Source organism: Pseudoliparis swirei, chromosome 9 (genome assembly GCF_029220125.1).
Source record: "Pseudoliparis swirei isolate HS2019 ecotype Mariana Trench chromosome 9, NWPU_hadal_v1, whole genome shotgun sequence".
In the NCBI taxonomy this organism is placed as follows: domain Eukaryota; kingdom Metazoa; phylum Chordata; class Actinopteri; order Perciformes; family Liparidae; genus Pseudoliparis; species Pseudoliparis swirei.
In genome coordinates this window covers 1,158,276-1,178,930 of record NC_079396.1, presented here as the reverse complement: position 1 = coordinate 1,178,930, position 20,655 = coordinate 1,158,276, and the positions used below count along the sequence as shown (strand labels likewise).

Here is a 20,655-nt window from a genome sequence, read left to right as displayed (position 1 = left end):
TAACATTAATAAATATATATATATGGCGCTTGTGTACGTTTCTCGCCTGTAAACACCAGGGCTGTGTCTACTACCGCGCACTTGAGCACTTGGAGCTGACTTTCAGTGTTCGAAGTGCGCCACTGAAAAAACCAGCAGAATTCAGTGCACTGAAAGTACCCGGATGGTGCTCTGCAAACGGGCAAAAAATGTCGTGTAAACGATGGACACTACTCGCCTAAGCGGCCGCCATCTTGGCCACGTAGCGGAAGAGGAGCCCTTTCGCCAGCTTTTCATTTTATTTCTAAAGCAATGGCGGACAGCACAAGCGGTAGACCACGAAGCTACAGACCGTAAATGTAAGTATCAGCGGTAATTACACATTGTACTGGTATTACAATGTACTACTAACATGCCATTCTCAGATTAGTGATCATACCTAGGTAGCATTAGATGCCATTGGATCTGCATGGCAGTTATGATAAACTAGCTGGGTAATCCACCACCCGGCCAGTCCGACGAAGGTGCACTTTTATCGGACACTTTTCGCTTGACGAGCGGGGCAGGTCGGCTCCAGGCGCTTGCTCCAGCGGCAAGTCCGACGACAGATAGCTATGTCAGTCATCGGACAGTGTTAAACAACAGCTGTTCTGTTAAACAATCGAAATAGCAATTTTAATAATGGATTAACAATGGATATGCTCAGTTTAATAACGGGTTAACATGACACATGACGTTTGCACACGCCGCCCGATAATTAATACCGTTACGATAGCTATCTAAGCTTGTCCTTCTTGAAATAATTGTAGCTTTCAATCATCGTTGTGTGTTGTTTTTTTAATGTCGTGTATGTATTAATTTAAATGTAATCGTGGTCTGGGACAGAGCACTGAATGGCTATCCTCTTTCTGTTTCCTGCCCCAGAGACGTTTCCTGGAGGTGCTGGTGCTGGTCCTCTGCTGCCCTCCCGACATCTGGCTCCAATGACCTCTGGCACCTCACATCCACCTCCAGGGCCTTTAAGAAGATGGACCCCCATCGCGTCTTCAGTCTCCCGAAGGACCTCTCCACAACACACCTCGCCTTTGACAGGCAGCAGTTGTAGCTTGGAGGTGGACAGGCTGCCTGAAGGGGGTCATGAGGCAGATGGGTTGGGACAGGCAGGGGGAGCCACCATCCCCAAGGATACAGTATCCTGGTGGAGGGGATGACTGCTCATAGAAGATGGGGCTGTTATTCAGGACCCTGGCATCATGCACTGAGCCCGGGGCCTGTCGAAGGCCCTGGCCACCACCCGATAGGAGGTGGCGCTGGCAAGCCAAAAAATAAAAACTAGACAGGAGATCTCGGGGCCCCAACCGTGGTCAGTCAGTGCCCAGCACAGCCATGAGGGCGTTGAATGACTCGGGTGAGCCTGAAGTCCACCCTCATGTCACTGTGGCCATCACAACACAACGCCAGCAGTGGCATTGCAACATGGATACGGCAGCGCCGCTGGGACTGGGTGGCTGCTGTAGAGTGTGTGGGGAGGGGAGGGGAAGATTATATTAATATGCAAGTCATTTTATCAATAAAATGTTGTCATTGAGGTGTTGTAGTCTTTTATTGCGTTTTCTGATTTATATTAGAATTGATGCATGTTTGTAACAATAATTAATATGCCTGTGTGTTCAATTGCTCATTGATTCCTGTATCAGGGTGAACTTCACTACAACAGAGATGTGTATAAAAGTACAGTCAGTCAAAGTAGGCCTATTACTGTGTGAATTCAAGCAGATGATGCCTATCATTTCAGTGGATAATTCTTAAAACTAATTGGAATCTAGGGACAAACATGTACAGATTTGTCATGTTTTATTTCCATATGGTGTGTATGTGGATTGCAAAGAAGAAGGCTACTTCTGACAAAGATCATTGAGAATTTAGCATACCTAGCGAGGAGAATTTAATTGCAACTACTACATGAAGCTATGCTGTGAAGGTAAGGCAAAATCACAATTACATTTACATATACCATCTCGACTTCAGCCAGAAGGCGGAGGCTCCTGCCGCGATTGTGGAGGTATCGCAGTTTCCACATGGGGTGGAGAAAGGTAAACAAGGGGCAACAAGAGGGCAAGAAGTGCATTCATTTGGTCACTTTAAGGGTTAGGGTATCGCAAGCAGATTTGCATATGTCACTCCCGGCTTAATTTCGCGGGTGCCGTGAACAGATTTGCGTCCGTCACTTCCGCCAAGTGGTTAACGGTTAAGTGTTCCATTTGAGACAGACTCATCAGCGACGAAGTACACTGCAATGCATTGCAGTGCACTGCATTGCAGTGCACTGCATTGCACTTCGTTAAGTGCGCGGTAGTAGACACAGCCCAAGACTGACTCGCATTAATAGCTGCGTCACTGACTGTTTGTGCGTCTAACTTGTTGGTTTGAGACATGACGGCGCCAGTCGAGGCAAAACCCGCTGCTGCCCCCTACTGGCGAACACAAGTATAACATTATTTTAAAATCATTTAAATTAGAAAAAATGGAAAAGCAGCACATGTTCAAATTTAAGAAGCTGGAACCATAACATGTTTTTTAAATTATTGAAATTGAAATTATTACCAACATATTTTATTTGTTTCTCTTAAGCAACTAATTGATTAATCTCATAATATTTGTTGCTGAACTTTGGTAGTTTTACAACATGTATAAAGTATAAATATTATTCATTAGTGTAGTATGTCTGATGTTCATGAGTTAATTTACAGCAGTGTTATTACTGTGATCAGTTTCAGTGACCACTGAGGGGGTTCACTCTTTAAGGGACGCATTCCAACTACTGTGTCCATGTTTGTATCACTTAAAAAGAATAAAAAGAGCTGCAGCTGTTCCACCGTTTCCTCCTCACAGAAACTCCTCCACACAGATGGCTCTCTTGCATGACGTCATCTTTATTCGTTAACATTCTTACATACATATGAACATTTCAACAACTACAACATGTATGCATGCAGTACCGCCGCCGCCCTGAAGCACGCCGCTAAAAACAAAGGGAAGAAACTCAAAAAGCAACAAATTGATAAAGTGCATATCTCACTCTAAAAGACGTGTGGCAGCCTCCTGCTCCCCAACAGTGTGTATTTATATATATATATATATATGTATGTATATCATTTACAGCGTGGCCCAATCAACCCAGACGTTTGCACAATGCACTTTCTCCATCGTTTACAATTGAAAAGGCAAAATTCTTAAATTACATCATAAACACATTTTATAGACACGGAGCGTCACTTCAAGGGGAGGAGCTGCTCCGACTTCAAGCTCCTCCCCTTCAGGCGTGATGTGGACGAGCTGCCGCCCACATCCTATTCTACCCGGTAACTAAAGTCACGTACGTCGGCTTTCAGTGCAACACAAAGATAAAGAGGAGCGCCGCCACGCGAGGAGGAAGCCTTCACACCAGAACATCTGGTTCAGGGTCACCGACCTTCTGAGGCCCGACCTCTTCGTCAGGAGAGAGGAAGGAAATATGAACAATAAAGTTGTAAGCGGAACAAATTCCCTCCGAACTCCAGACCGATGTTTGGTAACTGAAGCCTCAGAACCGAGACCAGAGTAAAGTGCATTTCATCGGCTTGTGAACACGTGATGATGTGTCTCTTCAATGTGGTCCTTAATGAACAGTGACCTGTATTAATAGGCCTGTATTCCTGTGGGGAGGGGGGGGGGTTGTTTCAGTGTAACCATGGCCTCAGTGTCCTAACAACCGGGCACACGCGTGTCCTTACCGTGTTACTTCAAAGACCTCAGAGGCTCCAGAGATTTGAAGCTCTGAGCTTTAAAACTGAAGTTCTGGTGTTGAAGTTCGTTCCTCGTCTTCTGTGCAACTCAATAAAATAAAAGAGAATCAAACCCGTGAAGACCTTCTGACAGGGTGACCAAGACCTTCTGACGGGGTCACCAAGACCTTCTGACAGGGTGACCAAGACCTTCTGACGGGGTCACCAAGACCTTCTGACGGGGTCACCAAGACCTTCTGACGGGGTCACCAAGACCTTCTGACGGGGTCACCAAGACCTTCTGACGGGGTCACCAAGACCTTCTGACGGGGTCAGCTCGATGAGCCTCCTGGAGACCTCCGGCTCTTACACTAAGGGGTGTTCAGGTCTGGTTAAATTCCTTTAAATCATGTTGTGGCTTATTAAATAGTTCACCTATTGTTTTGTCTGCAGGACTAACACAACACCCAGTAAACTCCTCTTCCTCCTCTTCGTCCTCCTCTTACACAACGCTGTGGAGGGTTTCCTCTCATCATCTGGAGGGGAAACTTCAGCCGCTGTCCCACGTCGCCCCCTGGTGGTCTACTTGCTGTGGTGCAGGTACTGCTGGGTGAACATGTTGAGCTCGCTGTCCAGCCAGCCGGCCTTGTTCCTAAAACAACACACACACACACACACGACGTTAGACCTGACCTTAGACCTGGCGTTCTGTGGGTGTGCTGTTCAGGTGCTCTGCGTGTGCTCGGCGCGTGCTCGGCGCGTGCTCGGCGTGTGCTCGGCGTGTGCTCGGCGTGTGCTCGGTACCTCAGCAGCTTGGCTTTGCTCTGCAGGCCGTCCAGCAGCTCGATCTTGCTGTTCATGCCGGTGATCTCGTCCTCCAGGTTCTGGCGGGTCACGTCCACCTGCTGGCAGAGCTGCACAAACACACCCGCCAACTCCCTGAGGAGACACACACGGCGCTGCGTGAGGACCGGGAGGTTCTGGTCCACGGCGCTGCGTGAGGACCGGGAGGTTCTGGTCCACGGCGCTGCCTCTCATGGACTCACTGCTGGACCTGGTGGCTGCAGTTGGACCCCGTGTAGCTGACGATGAGCTGCAGCTTCTCGCTGGCGTAGTCCACGAACTGCCTCTTGAAGGCCCGCTCCTTGGCCCGGGTGGTCCAGGTGAGCCGCTCGTAGATGTAGAGCAGTCCGTACAGACCCACCGACAGGGCGATGAGCCGCCAGCCCACCGCCTTCCACACCTGCACACACACAGCTTTAGGAACCTCCCACTGGTACCTGAACGCACCGGGATGATGGACAGACGCACGGAGCATCAGGGACATCACTCTCCAGGCTTGGTTGAAAATAAAGATCGAAATGTAGTCTTCATCATCAATGTTGTGTGCGACTATGGGTCAGTGGGTAGCAGGTCCGTCTTTTAATCAGGGGGTTGGAGGTTCAATCCCCGCCCTAGTCGATGTGTCCTTGAGCAAGACACTTAACCCTGAATTGCTCCCTGTAGCTGCGTCTACAGTGTATGAATGTAACAGGATTGTGTAAGTCGCTTTGGATAAAAGCGTCAGCTAAATGACATGTAATGTGTAATGTAATGTGTGTGTGTGTGTGTGTGTGTGTCTTACCACGCCGCCCACCACCAGGACCCCCATGGAGGTGCGGGAGGTGAGGGAGGCGAGCCCGGTAACCATGGAGACCATCAGCTCCTCCTGGGTCACGGAGCTCTGAGGGAACGGAGGCATGCTGCTGCTGACCGGGGTCAGGGCCATGGGCCGGGGGACCTGCAGGGACAACACAGACCTGTTGACCTGCAGACCTGCAGACCTGTAGTCCTATAGACCTGCAGACCTGTAGTCCTATAGACCTGTAGGCCTGTAGGCCTGTAGACCTGCAGGCCTGTAGTCCTATAGACCTGCAGACCTGTAGTCCTATAGACCTGCAGGCCTGTAGTCCTATAGACCTGCAGGCCTGTAGACCTGTAGACCTGTAGTCCTATAGACCTGCAGACCTGTAGTCCTATAGACCTGTAGACCTGTAGGCCTGTAGACCTGTAGACCTGCAGGCCTGTAGTCCTGTAGACCTGTAGGCCTGTAGGCCTGTAGGCCTGTAGGCCTGTAGGCCTGTAGACCTGTAGACCTGTAGACCTGCAGGCCTGTAGTCCTATAGACCTGCAGGCCTGTAGACCTGTAGTCCTATAGACCTGCAGACCTGTAGTCCTATAGACCTGCAGGCCTGTAGACCTGTAGTCCTATAGACCTGCAGGCCTGTAGACCTGTAGACCTGTAGTCCTATAGACCTGCAGACCTGTAGTCCTATAGACCTGTAGACCTGTAGGCCTGTAGACCTGTAGACCTGTAGACCTGTAGGCCTGTAGACCTGTAGGCCTGTAGACCTGCAGGCCTGTAGACCTGTAGGCCTGTAGGCCTGTAGACCTGTAGGCCTGTAGACCTGTAGGCCTGTAGACCTGTAGACCTGTAGACCTGTAGACCTGTAGTCCTATAGACCTGCAGGCCTGTAGACCTGTAGGCCTGTAGGCCTGTAGGCCTGTAGACCTGTAGTCCTATAGACCTGCAGGCCTGTAGGCCTGTAGGCCTGTAGACCTGTAGGCCTGCAGACCTGCAGACCTGTAGTCCTATAGACCTGTAGACCTGTAGACCTGTAGGCCTGTAGACCTGTAGACCTGTAGGCCTGTAGACCTGTAGACCTGTAGACCTGTAGACCTGTAGACAGACCTGCAGACCTGTAGTCCTATAGACCTGCAGGCCTGTAGACCTGTAGACCTGTAGGCCTGTAGGCCTGTAGACCTGTAGGCCTGTAGACCTGTAGACCTGTAGACCTGCAGGTCTGTAGACCTGTAGACCTGTAGACCTGTAGACCTGTAGACCTGTAGACCTGTAGGCCTGTAGACCTGTAGACCTGTAGACCTGCAGGTCTGTAGACCTGTAGGCCTGTAGGCCTGTAGGCCTGTAGACCTGTAGACCTGTAGGCCTGTAGACCTGTAGGCCTGTAGACCTGTAGACCTGATCCAGCACAGTGCTACTATGAATAAAGAAGTTGTGTAATCTAGCTGAACTACAGCAGCCTGTTTCTTATCACCATAAACTAAATCCAGCTACCTAGTCGACCCTCTCCAGGTGGTCTGGGGGTCTACCTGGTCGTTGAAGCCCATCAGGACCCTGCGGGTGTTCCTGGGCCCCAGGAAGCGGTTGACCAGCATGGTCCAGCCCAGGGAGAAGTGGAAGCTCACGTCCTCCTGGAAGTCGCTGCACAGCTTGTCACAGGCCAGGTCGTAGCTGAGGCTGAAGCACTGGCGGGGAACCAGCTTGTCCACCTGCTCCCGGACCGGGGCGGGCAGGAGGGGCTTCAGCCTGTCTGCACACACACACACACACATGAGGACACAGTGGGACCTGCACCATGCTCAGAGGGACAGGTGGTGTCTGAGGGGTACCGATCATGTCGGTCTGGGTGGCCTGCAGCGAGCTGCTGATGGAGGCGGAGCATCTCTCAGACATGTTCTTGCCCAGGCCGTCCTCGATGTGCCGATGGAGCTCCTGCAACGGAACGACCACAACGACGTCACCGGGTCGCAGAGGTCACAGATAGGTAACAAGGTAACAGAGGTAACATAGGTCAGAGGGCACTGCTAGCTCCAGACTGATGGCGTTGCATTCAGGGACACACGATGTGTCAGGTGAAGATGAGTCATCGTGGTGCCGATGAGGCGCAGTAAGTTTTATTATATCAAATATAAAGCGAACAACTTAAAGGAACAAACGCATTAAAATAAACTTTAAGCTCCAGAATATAAGTAGAATGAAGTATTCTAAATATCAGATTAACAGTTGGATTATAACTTGTTGCATTAACGTCTACATTGCTTTAACATTCTATGATATTTAACCACTTTAGATACTTATAGATGATGAACTTCATAATGCATCGGAGTTGATTCGGTGACATTTATTTTTAAAGAATGGACTTATATAATCCAATTAATGCAGTGAGGTGCAACATGTTCCCACGAGATGGAGAAGTGTAAATAATTAGGATAATAAAAGAAATACCTCAAACACTCGAGTATCCTAAATGTACTGAACGACATCCCCTGCTGTGCTCCTCACATCTTAGTTATACTTTTAACTGTATATCACACATAATTTTCTTCTGGAGCGCGACAGCAACACACATGTGACCGTGAGGGAGCAACACGATTGGCTACAGACAGAAAGGAGGCGTGGCCTCCTGCGGAGCTCCTCACGTTCTTGTAGACCTTGAGCACCACGGGCGACGGGTGGAAGTCCATGCGGTAGTCCTCCACCAACACGTGGAGCTTCCGGATCTCCTCCGACATGGCGTTGGACACCTGAAGAAGAGCAGAGGGGGAGGCGTTCCCAACAGAACCAGAACCTCTCCTTCTGGACTCCGTAAGGGAGAAGGACCCGAAGACCCCACGAGTCCCTCGCCCCGCAGACCTCCTGCAGCAGGCGTGTGACGGCGTCGGGCCTCACCTGTCGCTCCACCTCCTCCGTGATCTTCTTGATCTTGGCCTTGCAGTCCGTGGTCAGCAGGTCCAGCTGCTGGTCGATGAACTCCAGGCGGTCCTGCCGGTCCTCTTTGGTCTCGAGGCAGTAGATCCTACGACAGACCAGAACATCTCAGAGGCCGGACCTCACGCCGTTACCTCTGGAGGAGGAGCGCCCCACAGGGGACCAGAGGGGCTCCTGCTATCCAGAGGTTTGTGTGAGGGCCCCTGAAGGTCTACGATAAACAATCCAGATGTTACAGTGCGAGGGCCCCTGAAGGTCTACGATAAACAATCCAGATGTTACAGTGCGAGGGGCCCTGAAGGTCTACGATAAACAATCCAGATGTTACAGTGCGAGGGCCCCTGAAGGTCTACAATAAACAATCCAGATGTTACAGTGCGAGGGCCCCTGAAGGTCTACGATAAACAATCCAGATGTTACAGTGCGAGGGCCCCTGAAGGTCTACGATAAACAATCCAGATGTTACAGTGCGAGGGCCCCTGAAGGTCTACGATAAACAATCCAGATGTTACAGTGCGAGGCGCCCGGAAGGTCTACGATAAAGAATCCAGATGTTACAGTGCGAGGGCCCTGAAGGTCTACGATAAACAATCCAGATGTTACAGTGCGAGGGCCCCTGAAGGTCTACGATAAACAATCCAGATGTTACAGTGCGAGGGCCCCTGCAGGTCTACGATAAACAATCCAGATGTTACAGTGCGAGGGCCCTGAAGGTCTACGATAAACAATCCAGATGTTACAGTGCGAGGGGCCCTGAAGGTCTACGATAAACAATCCAGATGTTACAGTGCGAGGGCCCCTGAAGGTCTACGATAAACAATCCAGATGTTACAGTGCGAGGGCCCCTGAAGGTCTACGATAAACAATCCAGATGTTACAGTGCGAGGGCCCCTGAAGGTCTCGATAAACAATCCAGATGTTACAGTGCGAGGGCCCCTGAAGGTCTACGATAAACAATCCAGATGTTACAGTGCGAGGGCCCCTGAAGGTCTACGATAAACAATCCAGATGTGACAGTGCGAGGGGCCCTGAAGGTCTACGATAAACAATCCAGATGTTACAGTGCGAGGGGCCCTGAAGGTCTACGATAAACAATCCAGATGTTACAGTGCGAGGGCCCCTGCAGGTCTACGATAAACAATCCAGATGTTACAGTGCGAGGGCCCCTGAAGGTCTACGATAAACAATCCAGATGTTAGTGCGAGGGCCCCTGAAGGTCTACGATAAACAATCCAGATGTTACAGTGCGAGGGCCCCTGAAGGTCTACGATAAACAATCCAGATGTTAGTGCGAGGGCCCCTGAAGGTCTACGATAAACAATCCAGATGTTACAGTCACGAGGGCCCCTGAAGGTCTACGATAAACAATCCAGATGTTACAGTGCGAGGGCCCCTGAAGGTCTACGATAAACAATCCAGATGTTACAGTGTGAGGGCCCCTGAAGGTCTACGATAAACAATCCAGATGTTACAGGGCGAGGGCCCCTGGAGGTCTACGATAAACAATCCAGATGTTGTGCGAGGGCCCTGATAAACAATCCAGATGTTACAGTGCGAGGGCCCCTGAAGGTCTACGATAAACAATCCAGATGTTACAGTGTGAGGGCCCCTGAAGGTCTACGATAAACAATCCAGATGTTACAGTGTGAGGGCCCCTGGAGGTCTACGATAAACAATCCAGATGTTACAGGGCGAGGCACTCCTGACAATCCAGCTGTTGCAGTGTGAGGCTGAACAGAGTCCATGATGCGGCGCAGGGCCTCAGAGATCTGCTTGGCCCTCACGGTGTGCTGCTCGAACTTGGTCTTCACGGCCGACTGGGAGATGCACTCCTACAGAGCAGAGGGGCCACGGCGAGACGTCAACCCACCAGGGGCCACAGAAGAGGAGCAACTCCTGCTCGCCGAGCAGCTCACACGATGAAGAACACGAGGCTCTTACCTCGAATCTCCTCTCGAAGTTCTGGAACTCAAACATTCGGGCCTGAAACCCCTCAGCAAGAGCTCCACCTGCACCAGGAGGACAGCACGTCAACACCAGCACCACTCAGTCCCCAGGTAGTGAGGGTGGCCCATGTGTGTGTGTGTGTGTGTGTCCGCCCCGTGGCGCCCCTCACCTGCTTCGGGCATCCCTTGAGCCTTCTGCACGCGAGCCTGGAGGACTTCCTTGGCTGAGACGAAGAAGATGCGGTCGCTGGCCTGGGCTCGGTCCACCACGCCCAGCTCCTCCACCATGAAGGTGGTGCAGCGGTCCATGTGCTGCCTGCGGACCTGACAACAACAACAACGTTCACCACCGAGCGTCTGCTACAGTCTGGTGGAAAGAGAAGACGACCTGGAGGTGTCTGAGTCTTTGCAGAGCTCAAAATAAAACATTAAACACGTTCAATTACAACATTCACTCTTTGCCAAGCAAAAGTATTCAAGAAAAAGTAAATAAAAGAACTCCCTATGATTATATAAATAACAGATGAATAACATTGCATTAACATGTAAGATGCATTGTTAAGCTGTAGTTTGCTGCAATGGAGATAATATTATGTATATATACCGGGCAGCGATGCATTGAATAAAGACATAATGTATTAAACTAGAGTTCAACATGTCCCTCAACTCAACATTCTAGAACATCTTGTGATTCACTGAGAGGATCCAACAGGTTCATGTTGTAGTGTAATTTACTTTTTTATATTTCTGATTTGATGAAGGTCAGTCACATTTTGATGAGGTCATCATTAAAAAGATCTGCAGCATCTAGATATCTAGATCCGGGGTCTCCCAGGTTGACGTGACTCGGGGTCTCATGTGTAAACATTGCACACGTCTGCAGGGAGACATTGAACTATTGTTACCCGGTAACCGTTGACCCCCCGACTCTGAACCAACGTGGGCAAGGAGATAAATGAAGCTGCATAAACTCACGGTGTCACGTTGTCACGGTGTCACGGTGTCACGGTGTCTCGTTGTCACGGTGTCAGTGTCACGGTGTCAGTGTCACGGTGTCTCGTTGTCAGGTGTTCCCACTGACCTCCTCCATGTACTCGGGCTCGGAGGCCGAGGCGTCCCAGCGGTTGTTGAGGATGAAGATGTTGGGTCTGGAGAGACGCTCGTTGACCTTGTGGAAGAAGGACTTCTCCTGCATGAACACAGCGAGGATGTGAAGCGTTAGCGTCCACGTTAGCGACCGCCGCGTCGGCTCGGTGCTCACGCCTCACCGTCTGCATCAGCGTGGACTCGGCGTTGGCCACCAGGACAAACACGTCGGCGTCCAGGCAGAACTTGTCGATCCAGCTGTCCAGTTCTGTGGTGACGTCAATTCCTGGACTGGAGGGCAAACAGGAAGTGAGCACGGCAGCGTTCAGGTAAGAGACAGGTGGAAGAATCTCCTCTCACAAACAGGTGTCCAGGTCTGTGAGCTACACATGCTACGTATGCTAACGGGCCCCCAGCGTCGTTCTTGAGACACGAGTGTAGAAGCTCAACCTTTAATGCAGCACATTCCTGTCATGTGACACAGCTGGAGCGTTACTACGACTACGTGGACTGGGGGATGAACTCTAGTTCTGCAGAACCAATATAAATATATAATATAAATTATTATATAACATATAAATATGTATATGTGCAGAACAAGCAGCTAATAAAACCACATCAACCAGATTAAGGAGTGATGAAGAGAGTGATGGAGGAGGCGATGGAGGAGGTGATGGAGTGATGGAGAGGTGATGGAGGTGATGGAGTAGTGATGGAGTGATGATGGAGTGATGAAGGAGTGATGGAGGAGTGATGATGGAGTGATGATGGAGTGATGGAGGAGTGATGGAGTGATGGAGGAGTGATGATGGAGTGATGGAGGAGTGATGATGGAGTGATGATGGAGTGATGATGGAGTGATGGAGGATGATGGGATGATGGAGGATGAAGTGATGAGTGATGAGGAGGATGATGGAGGTGATGGAGGGCGATGGGTGATGGAGGATGATGGAGTGATGGAGGAGCGATGGAGTGATGAAGGAGTGATGGAGGAGTGATGGAGGAGTGATGATGGGTGATGAGGAGGCGATGGGTGATGAAGGGTGATGGAGTGGTGGAGTGATGGAGTGATGGAGTGATGGGGTGATGGAGTGATGGGGTGGTGGAGTGATGGAGTGATGAAGGAGTGATGGAGGAGTGATGGAGGGTGAAGGAGGGCGATGGAGTGATGATGGAGCGATGGAGTGATGGAGGGTGATGAGGATGGTGATGAAGGAGGCGATGGAGGATGAAGGAGTGATGGAGTGATGAGTGATGGAGGATGAGTGATGGAGTGATGGAAGGGATGGAGGAGTGATGGAGCGATGAAGGTGATGGAGTGATGGAGTGATGGGGTGATGGAGTGATGGGGTGATGGAGTGATGGAGGAGTGCGATGATGAAGATGGGTGATGGAGGGCGATGGAGGTGATGGAAGGGCGATGGAGTGATGGAGGAGGCGATGGAGTGATGAAGGGCGATGGGTGATGGAGGCGATGGAGTGATGGAGGGATGGAGTGATGATGGGAGTGATGGAGTGATGGAGGCGATGGAGGCGATGGAGTGATGGGCGATGGAGTGATGGAGGCGATGGAGTGATGAGGTGATGGAGGAGGCGATGGAGTGAAGGAGGCGATGGAGGATGATGGAGGGCGATGGGTGATGAAGGATGGGTGAGTGATGGAGGGATGAGATGGGTGATGAAGGAGGCGATGGAGGGTGATGGAGGGAGTGATGATGAAGGCGATGGAGTGATGAAGGTGATGAGGCGAGTGATGGAGATGCGATGGAGGAGGGTGAGGAGTGATGGAGTGATGGAGGACGCGATGGAGTGATGGAGGGCGATGGAGTGATGAAGGAGGCGATGGAGTGATGAAGGTGATGGAGGGCGATGGAGGCGATGAGGAGGCGATGGGTGATGGAGGAGTGATGGAGTGATGGGTGATGGAGGCGATGGGTGATGGAGGATGCGATGGAGGAGTGATGGAGGCGATGGAGTGATGGAGGCGATGGAGCGATGAAGCGATGGAGGTGATGGAGGGTTATGGAGGGTGATGGAGGGTGATGGAGGGTGATGGAGGGTCATGGGCGATGGATGAGGAGTGATGGAGGAGTGATGGAGGTGATGGAGGTGATGGAGGGGTGATGAAGGATGGAGGTGATGGAGGATGAGGGGTGATGGGGTGATGGAGTGATGGAGTGATGGAGTGATGGGGTGATGGAGTGATGGGGTGATGGAGTGATGGGGTGATGGAGTGATGAGATGGAGTGTGATGGAGGGTGATGGAGGAGTGATGGAGGTGATGGAGGTGATGGAGGAGGCGATGGAGTGATGGAGAGGGTGATGGCGATGATGATGGAGTGATGGGCGTGGAGGAGTGATGGAGGGTGATGGAGTGATGGGCGATGGAGGCGATGGGCGATGGTGATGAGGTGAGGTGATGGAGGAGGGATGTGATGAAGGAGTGATGCGATGGAGTGATGGAGGGCGATGGAGGATGAAGGGCGATGGGTGATGGAGGTGAGGAGTGATGGAGAGTGATGGAGGTGATAGAGGAGTGATGGAGGTGATGGAGGGCGATGAGTGATGGAGGAGCGATGGAGTGATGAAGGAGCGATGGAGTGATGAAGGAGTGATGGAGGAGTGATGGAGGAGCGATGGAGGAGCGATGGAGGAGTGATGGAGGAGCGATAGAGGAGTGATGATGGGTGATGGAAGGCGATGGAGGGTGATGAAGGGTGATGAGTGATGGAGGATAGGTGATGGAGGAGTGATGGAGGAGTGATGGAGGAGTGATGGAGGAGTGATGGAGGAGCGATGGAGTGATGAAGGAGTGATGGAGGAGTGAAGGAGGAGCGATGGAGGAGCGATGGAGGAGTGAAGGAGGAGTGAAGGAGGAGTGATAGAGGAGCGATGGAGGAGTGAAGGAGGAGTGATGAAGGAGTGATGGAGGAGTGATGGAGGAGTGAAGTAGGAGTGATGAAGGAGTGACACTCAACTATATCTATCGATAAAACCAGAGGAGAGCAACCAACTCTGTAAAATTCAAGCATGTCTTAAAGACATAAAAACATGGATGACCTGCAACTTCTTGATGTTAAACTCAGACAAAACCGAAGTAATTTTAATCGGCCCTGAGCACCTCAGAGATCAATTATCTGGTGATGTGGATTCTGTAGACGGCATTGCCCTGGCATCCAACACCACTGTAAAGAATCTTGGCGTTATCTTTGATCGGGACTTGTCCTTTAACTCCCACGTAAAGCAAATCTCAAGGACTGCATTCTTTCATCTACGTAATATTTCAAAATCAGGCACATCTTGTCTCAAAAGATGCAGAAAAATTGGTTCACGCGTTACTTGAGACTGGATTACTGCAACTCCTTATTAGCAGGCTGCTCTAATAAATCTCTTAGGTCCTCCAGTTGATCCAGAATGCTGCAGCTCGTGTTCTCACTAAAACTAAGAAGAGATCACATCACTCCTGCACTAGCTGCTCTGCACTGGCTCCCAGTAAAATCAAGAATCACTTTTAAAATTCTTCTCTTAACCTACAAAGCCTTGATTGGTGATGCTCCATCATATCTTAAGGAGCTTGTCGACCATATTGCCCCACTAGAGAGCTCGCTCACTAAATGCGGACTACTTGTAGTTCCTAGAGTCTTAAAAGTAGAATGGGAGCCAGAGCCTTTGGTTATCAAGCTCCTCTTTTATGGAACCAGCTTCCAATTTCAGTCCGGGAGGCAGACACAGTCACCTCGTTTAAGAGTAGACTTAAGACCTTCCTCTTCGACAGAGCTTATAGTTAGGGCTGAATCAGGTTTGCCCTGGTCCAGCCCCTTGATATGCTGCTATAGGCTTATAGCTGCCGGGGGACGCTTTAGGATGCACTGAGTACCTGTCTCCTCTGTTTTCTCACATTAAGGATGAATTTTCATCAATCAAACACACGTTACTAACTCTGCTTTCTCCCGAAGTCCTTGACTTTACGTCTCATGGGGTCATCGGACCCTATGAGACGGCATAGATCCCATCTGCCTGATGGATCGTCTGGGTCGTGGAATTCCTGCTCATGACCACGCCACTGTCCTGTTGAGACTCGCCCTCCTCCTCCCCACCGCCATCTGCCTGATGGATCGTGGAGGTCTCCATCGTGGAATATGCCTACTATGAACTATTCATACACTCTGTCATATTCATTGAATGTATTTTAACTCTAAATCTGTCCTTCTGTACACATTACATCTATTGCATCTGTCCATCCTAGGAGAGGGATCTCCTCTGTTGCTCTCTCCAGGTTTCTTCCTTTTTTCCCCTGAAGGGTTATTTGGGAGTTTTCCTGGTCCGATGTGAGGTTTTGGGGCAGGGATGTCTATGTGTACAGATTGTAAAGCACTCCGAGACAAATTTGTAATTTGTGAAATTGGGCTATACAAATAAACTGAATTGAATTGAATTGATGGAGGAGTGAAGTAGGAGTGATGAAGGAGTGATGGAGGAGCGATGGAGGAGCGATGGAGTGATGAAGGAGTGATGGAGGAGCGATGGAGTGATGGAGTGATGAAGGAGTGATGAAGGAGCGATGGAGTGATGGAGTGATGGAGTGATGAAGGAGCGATGGAGTGATGAAGGAGCGATGGAGTGATGAAGGAGCGATGGAGTGATGAAGGAGCGATGGAGTGATGAAGGAGTGATGGAGGAGCGATGGAGTGATGAAGGAGTGATGGAGGAGCGATGGAGTGATGGAGGAGCGATGGAGTGATGAAGGAGTGATGAAGGAGTGATGGAGTGATGAAGGAGTGATGGAGGAGCGATGGAGGAGCGATGGAGTGATGAAGGAGTGATGGAGGAGCGATGGAGTGATGGAGTGATGGAGTGATGAAGGAGTGATGGAGGAGCGATGGAGTGATGAAGGAGTGATGAAGGAGCGATGGAGTGATGAAGGAGCGATGGAGTGATGGAGTGATGGAGTGATGGAGTGATGAAGGAGTGATGGAGGAGCGATGGAGTGATGGAGTGATGAAGGAGCGATGGAGTGATGAAGGAGTGATGGAGTGATGGAGTGATGAAGGAGTGATGAAGGAGTGATGGAGGAGCGATGGAGTGTGTCTGACCTGTCCAGCAGCACCAGGTCGTCCCTCAGCAGAGCACACTTGGCTTTGGGCCACATGACGGACACCAGGCTGCCGGCCTCCAGGTTCTCGTCCTGGTGCAGCGCGTGGGCCAGCTGGTTCACCGTCTGCACACGCACACACACACACAGCAGCCAATCGGTGAGCAGACATTCAGCTCCTGCAGACGGCAGCGAGGGGGACGGCGTGACCCCCGCTGACCTCGATGCTCTTCCGCTCCTCGGAGCCTTCGGTGAGGAGGAAGGCCTCGTTGCCGTCGGTGCCCTCCACCCGCAGGAAGCAGTTGGTCGTGTGTCCGATTCCCGACGGCAGCACCTTGTCACACAGCATGGCGTTGATCACGGAGCTCTTCCCGTTGCTGGTCCTGGAGAGCAGAGCACAGCCACCCGGTCGCTTTGAGTTGCTTTACCACGCCGGCTTCACATCGTTCATGTTTTATCAACATGAGTTTAAAGTCACATTCCTAGAACAAGTTTACACACTTCATTCTTCTGTCCTGTCGGTGGGCTTAAGGAGCTTCTACTGAACCACCTGGAACCTGAGCTGCTGGTTTACACATTTTTTTATGATGAGAAAAAGTGGAAGCATAGTCTTTTGACACTTAGAGGGTGTGTAGAAAAACCCAGCACATGTACTTATGTTTAAAAACGTTAATAAATACAAAGTTATACTCAACAAAAAGTGTCTGCAATAAAACCTTAATCCTTTTTATGTCTATATAAATAAATACATTATTTGTATATGTATGTATTTATATATACAGGACTGTCTCAGAAAATTAGAATATTGTGATAAAGTTCTTTATTTTCTGTAATGCAATTAAAAAAACAAAAATGTCATGCATTCTGGATTCATTACAAATCAACTGAAATATTGCAAGCCTTTTATTCTTTTAATATTGCTGATTATGGCTTACAGCTTAAGAAAACTCAAATATCCTATCTCTAAATATTAGAATATCATGAAAAAGTATACTAGTAGGGTATTAAACAAATCACTTGAATTGTCTAATTAACTCGAAACACCTGCAAGGGTTTCCTGAGCCTTGACAAACACTCAGCTGTTATAAATCTTTTTTTTTACTTGGTCTGAGGAAATATTCAAATTTTATGAGATAGGATTTTAGAGTTTTCTTAAGCTGTAAGCCATAATCAGCAATATAAAAGGCTTGCAATATTTCAGTTGATTTGTAATGAATCCAGAATGCATGACATTTGTTTTTTAAATTGCATTACAGAAAATAAAGAACTTTATCACAATATTCTAATTTTCTGAGACAGTCCTGTATATATATACACACACATGTATATATATATAAATTATATATATATATACATATAAATAATATATACATGCGTGTGTATATATATATATACACTAGGGCTGTGAAACGATTACAATTTTTAATCAGGTTAATCACAGGTTTCTGTGGATTAATCATGATTAATCACATATATACATTTACAGGGCTCTCAAGACAGGCAAGAGCTCCGAGAAGAGTTGTTGACGGGGGTTCAGCGTGAGAAGTACGATGTGTGGCGGGAGTGTGTGAGTTAAGACCGAAATGCGTGACACTTGAGAGCCCTGCATTGCTCACCAGTGCGCGCGCAGCATCGGAGCTCTGCCGCGCGAGCCGAGAGAAGAGTTGTTGACGGGGGGTGCAAGTGACTTTTTTTCGTCCCGATGTGCGCGCACACGCCGGCATCCGAGCTCTGCGGCGCGCGAGACGGAGATCGGAGTCGTGTTAACGCGACACTAGAGACAGAATGACATGCTGCTGGAGAGACGACCAACAACAGACGGATTGGAAGCTCATTCTGCGCATGCGTTAAATGCGTTACAAAAAAAAAAACTAGTTAAACCTGTAATTTAATTAACGCGTTATTTTTCACAGCACTAATATACACACATACATATATATATATATATATATATATAAATAAAGGAAGTTCACTTAGAAGCAGATTCACAAACCTCCCGAAGAAGACCACCTTCATGTGCCTGCGGGCCAGAACTTCTCCGATCCCGGCCACCTTGGCCAGGTAGCCCCGGGCCTCCTGGACCTGCTCCTCCGTGGTGACGGGATCCAGATCTTCATTCTTGTGAGTATCTAACATGCGGAGGTCCAGATTACATCAACATGTGAACATTTACTTTATTTATTTAATGTCATTATTTAAATTTAATCAAATGTAATAAAATGTATTATAATAAAACATTTATTATAATTAAATAAAATTAATAATTACATTATTTCAATTTAATAAAAATAAATATTGCATTTAATTTATGTCATGGAGACCACTGCAATCAAGTGTTTACTCTTCTCACAGACAGTCAATGAACCGTCAATACCTAGTGCCATGCATTGTGTGTAATCTAATGTGATGAGGATGTCTGGGATCAACTACTGTCATGATGCATAAGGCGTCAGTGTAAAAGGGCTGAGAGAGGAGGTGAGAGAGGAGGTGGGAGAGGAGGTGGGAGAGGAGGTGAGAGAGGAGGTGAGAGAGGAGGTGAGAGGAGGTGGGAGAGGAGGTGAGAGAGGAGGTGAGAGAGGAGGTGGGAGAGGAGGTGGGAGAGGAGGTGGGGTACCGTCGAGGAAGGCGGCGCTCTCCTTGATGTAGGCCCCCAGCTGCTCGAAGATGCCGTTGATCTTCTTCTTGGCAGTGACAAAATGTTTGAGTGGCGACGCGTTCACTTCCGCCATCAGTCTCTTATCCTTCTTGCCGTGGACTGCGTTGGTGTTGGCTCGAGGGAAAACCAGAGACATGGCACTGGAGGAGGAAAACACCCAAACACCTGATGAGCACACATGGAATGAGTGGGACTGAAATAAAAAACATCTTATGGCCCCCAAGTGCCCCGAGACACGACTGCTCAATCTCAAGAACCCCAACAACATCAGTACTGGGCTAACAAGTCTCTCCCCGGTCCCTCTCTAAAAAACTGCCATCTTTACCTTCTACAATTAGATCTATTAACCCAAAACGTCTTTACGATGGGACTTTGGTTGTGATGTCTGTGCCATACAAAGAGCCAAAAGATTTCCCATGATGCTCTTGGCCGAGTGGCTGCCTGTAGACAGGCTGAATGCTGGAGGATTTGGAGTCACCTTTGACCTTTTTTTCTTTAGGATTTCAAAATAAAATAAGTGTGCGAGTCTTCGTTGTTCACATCAGCTTCCTGGAATCTGCTTTGACTGCAAAATCCTTAGTAATGACATACACTGGACTTACTGAAGGTACAACAACAACAACACCTCACAGTCAGACATGAAGGACGGCCTCAGGGCTGACTGGATGTGCCGACAGCTCTCTGGCAGCACCAACAGAACCGTCCAGACTAATCTTCTCTCACAGTAACTAAAGGGATTGTAACGTCTCTAGAACGTGTGCACCTGCTCTGCCCGGAGGCCATTGCTCAGCTGTGACCTCTCACACAGTTTGAAGGTAGCTCTGACGTCACAGTCTGGGTGTCTTTTTATAATTTGGATTAAAACGGGTAACAATAACGTACTAAACGCAACACCAAGCACAACACGTCCACGTTTAAAAGGGAGGCCGATCACGTTAATAAACACACGCAGTCAAGACGACCAGCGCGAGCTAGCCACTGTGAAGGTCCCCAACGTCACTTAGCTTAGCGTAAGCTAACGTGTTGTGTCAATAGAACCACCAGGTCAGTGTTCTCGTGTGAACCTTAACGGGCAGTAACATCAATGCTCCTACAGGCATTGCAACGCATTTGAAGTGGGATCGGACCTGGAGGACTTACAAGCGATCTAACTTAGCCTAGCATGCTAAGAAAGTAAATTTCTAATAGCAGCTAACGCTAGCTATAGAGTAGCATTACTTCAGCCTCTGTTTGGGTCGGGACTCACCGTGGATGGGGTCGTTCCTCACAAATGATCCTCTTGCATCCTGGCCCCCCGGCTTTTTGGAATAGCTACACGCTAACTAGCTTAGCTGCTAACGTTACGGTGCCACTGAATGTCAGCGAAGCATTAGCTCCAGCTACCTGTGCTAGGCTAGGCTGTAGTAACGTCGCGCTCGATAACGCGTCAGCTCTGCTGCTAATAGACGGACATAAATGTCTTCCACGCCCGTAGTTTCCCAAACTGCTCGTTCCTCCAGGACCTTCTGTGTTTCCGTGACGCGGGGCGCTCGGAGCAGAGTCCCGGCAGGTGTCGGCAGATCAGAGACAGCTTCTTCTTCACG

The 20,655-nt window shown here is 49.4% G+C and overlaps 1 protein-coding gene and 1 long non-coding RNA gene across 2 annotated transcripts; one reads left to right on the top strand and one right to left on the bottom strand.

The window, feature by feature from the left end:
• The first annotated feature begins 288 nt into the window (after positions 1 to 288).
• LOC130199103 (uncharacterized) lies at positions 289 to 1,567 on the top strand. Its single transcript, XR_008832751.1, has 2 exons — positions 289 to 338; positions 904 to 1,567. It is a non-coding gene; the product is annotated as an uncharacterized LOC130199103 (long non-coding RNA).
• Positions 1,568 to 2,892: 1,325 nt separating this feature from the next.
• On the bottom strand, positions 2,893 to 20,632 carry mfn2 (mitofusin 2). Its single transcript, XM_056422321.1, has 18 exons — positions 20,319 to 20,632; positions 19,031 to 19,212; positions 18,410 to 18,545; positions 16,637 to 16,799; positions 16,418 to 16,542; positions 11,507 to 11,615; positions 11,320 to 11,427; positions 10,409 to 10,562; positions 10,234 to 10,301; positions 10,000 to 10,124; positions 8,254 to 8,380; positions 8,004 to 8,108; positions 7,194 to 7,296; positions 6,894 to 7,114; positions 5,368 to 5,523; positions 4,790 to 4,986; positions 4,548 to 4,682; positions 2,893 to 4,395 (listed from the first exon to the last, which is right to left on the bottom strand). The coding sequence occupies exons 2-18, from the start codon at positions 19,206 to 19,208 to the stop codon at positions 4,326 to 4,328; spliced, it is 2,280 nt and encodes a 759-aa protein (XP_056278296.1). The 5' UTR covers positions 19,209 to 19,212; positions 20,319 to 20,632; the 3' UTR covers positions 2,893 to 4,325.
• Between the last annotated feature and the right edge of the window lie 23 nt (positions 20,633 to 20,655).

Bases quoted from the DNA above. Each gene is read 5' to 3' on its own strand.
- mfn2 (XM_056422321.1), bottom strand. From the start codon at position 19,208: ATGTCTCTGGTTTTCCCTCGAGCCAACACCAACGCAGTCCACGGCAAG. The intron at 10,563-11,319 runs GTCAGTGGGAAC...TGTTGTTGTCAG, and splicing joins AGCCCGAGTACATGGAGGAG to GTCCGCAGGCAGCACATGGA. The intron at 4,683-4,789 runs GTGAGTCCATGA...GTGTCTCCTCAG, and splicing joins TGCAGCCACCAGGTCCAGCA to GGAGTTGGCGGGTGTGTTTG.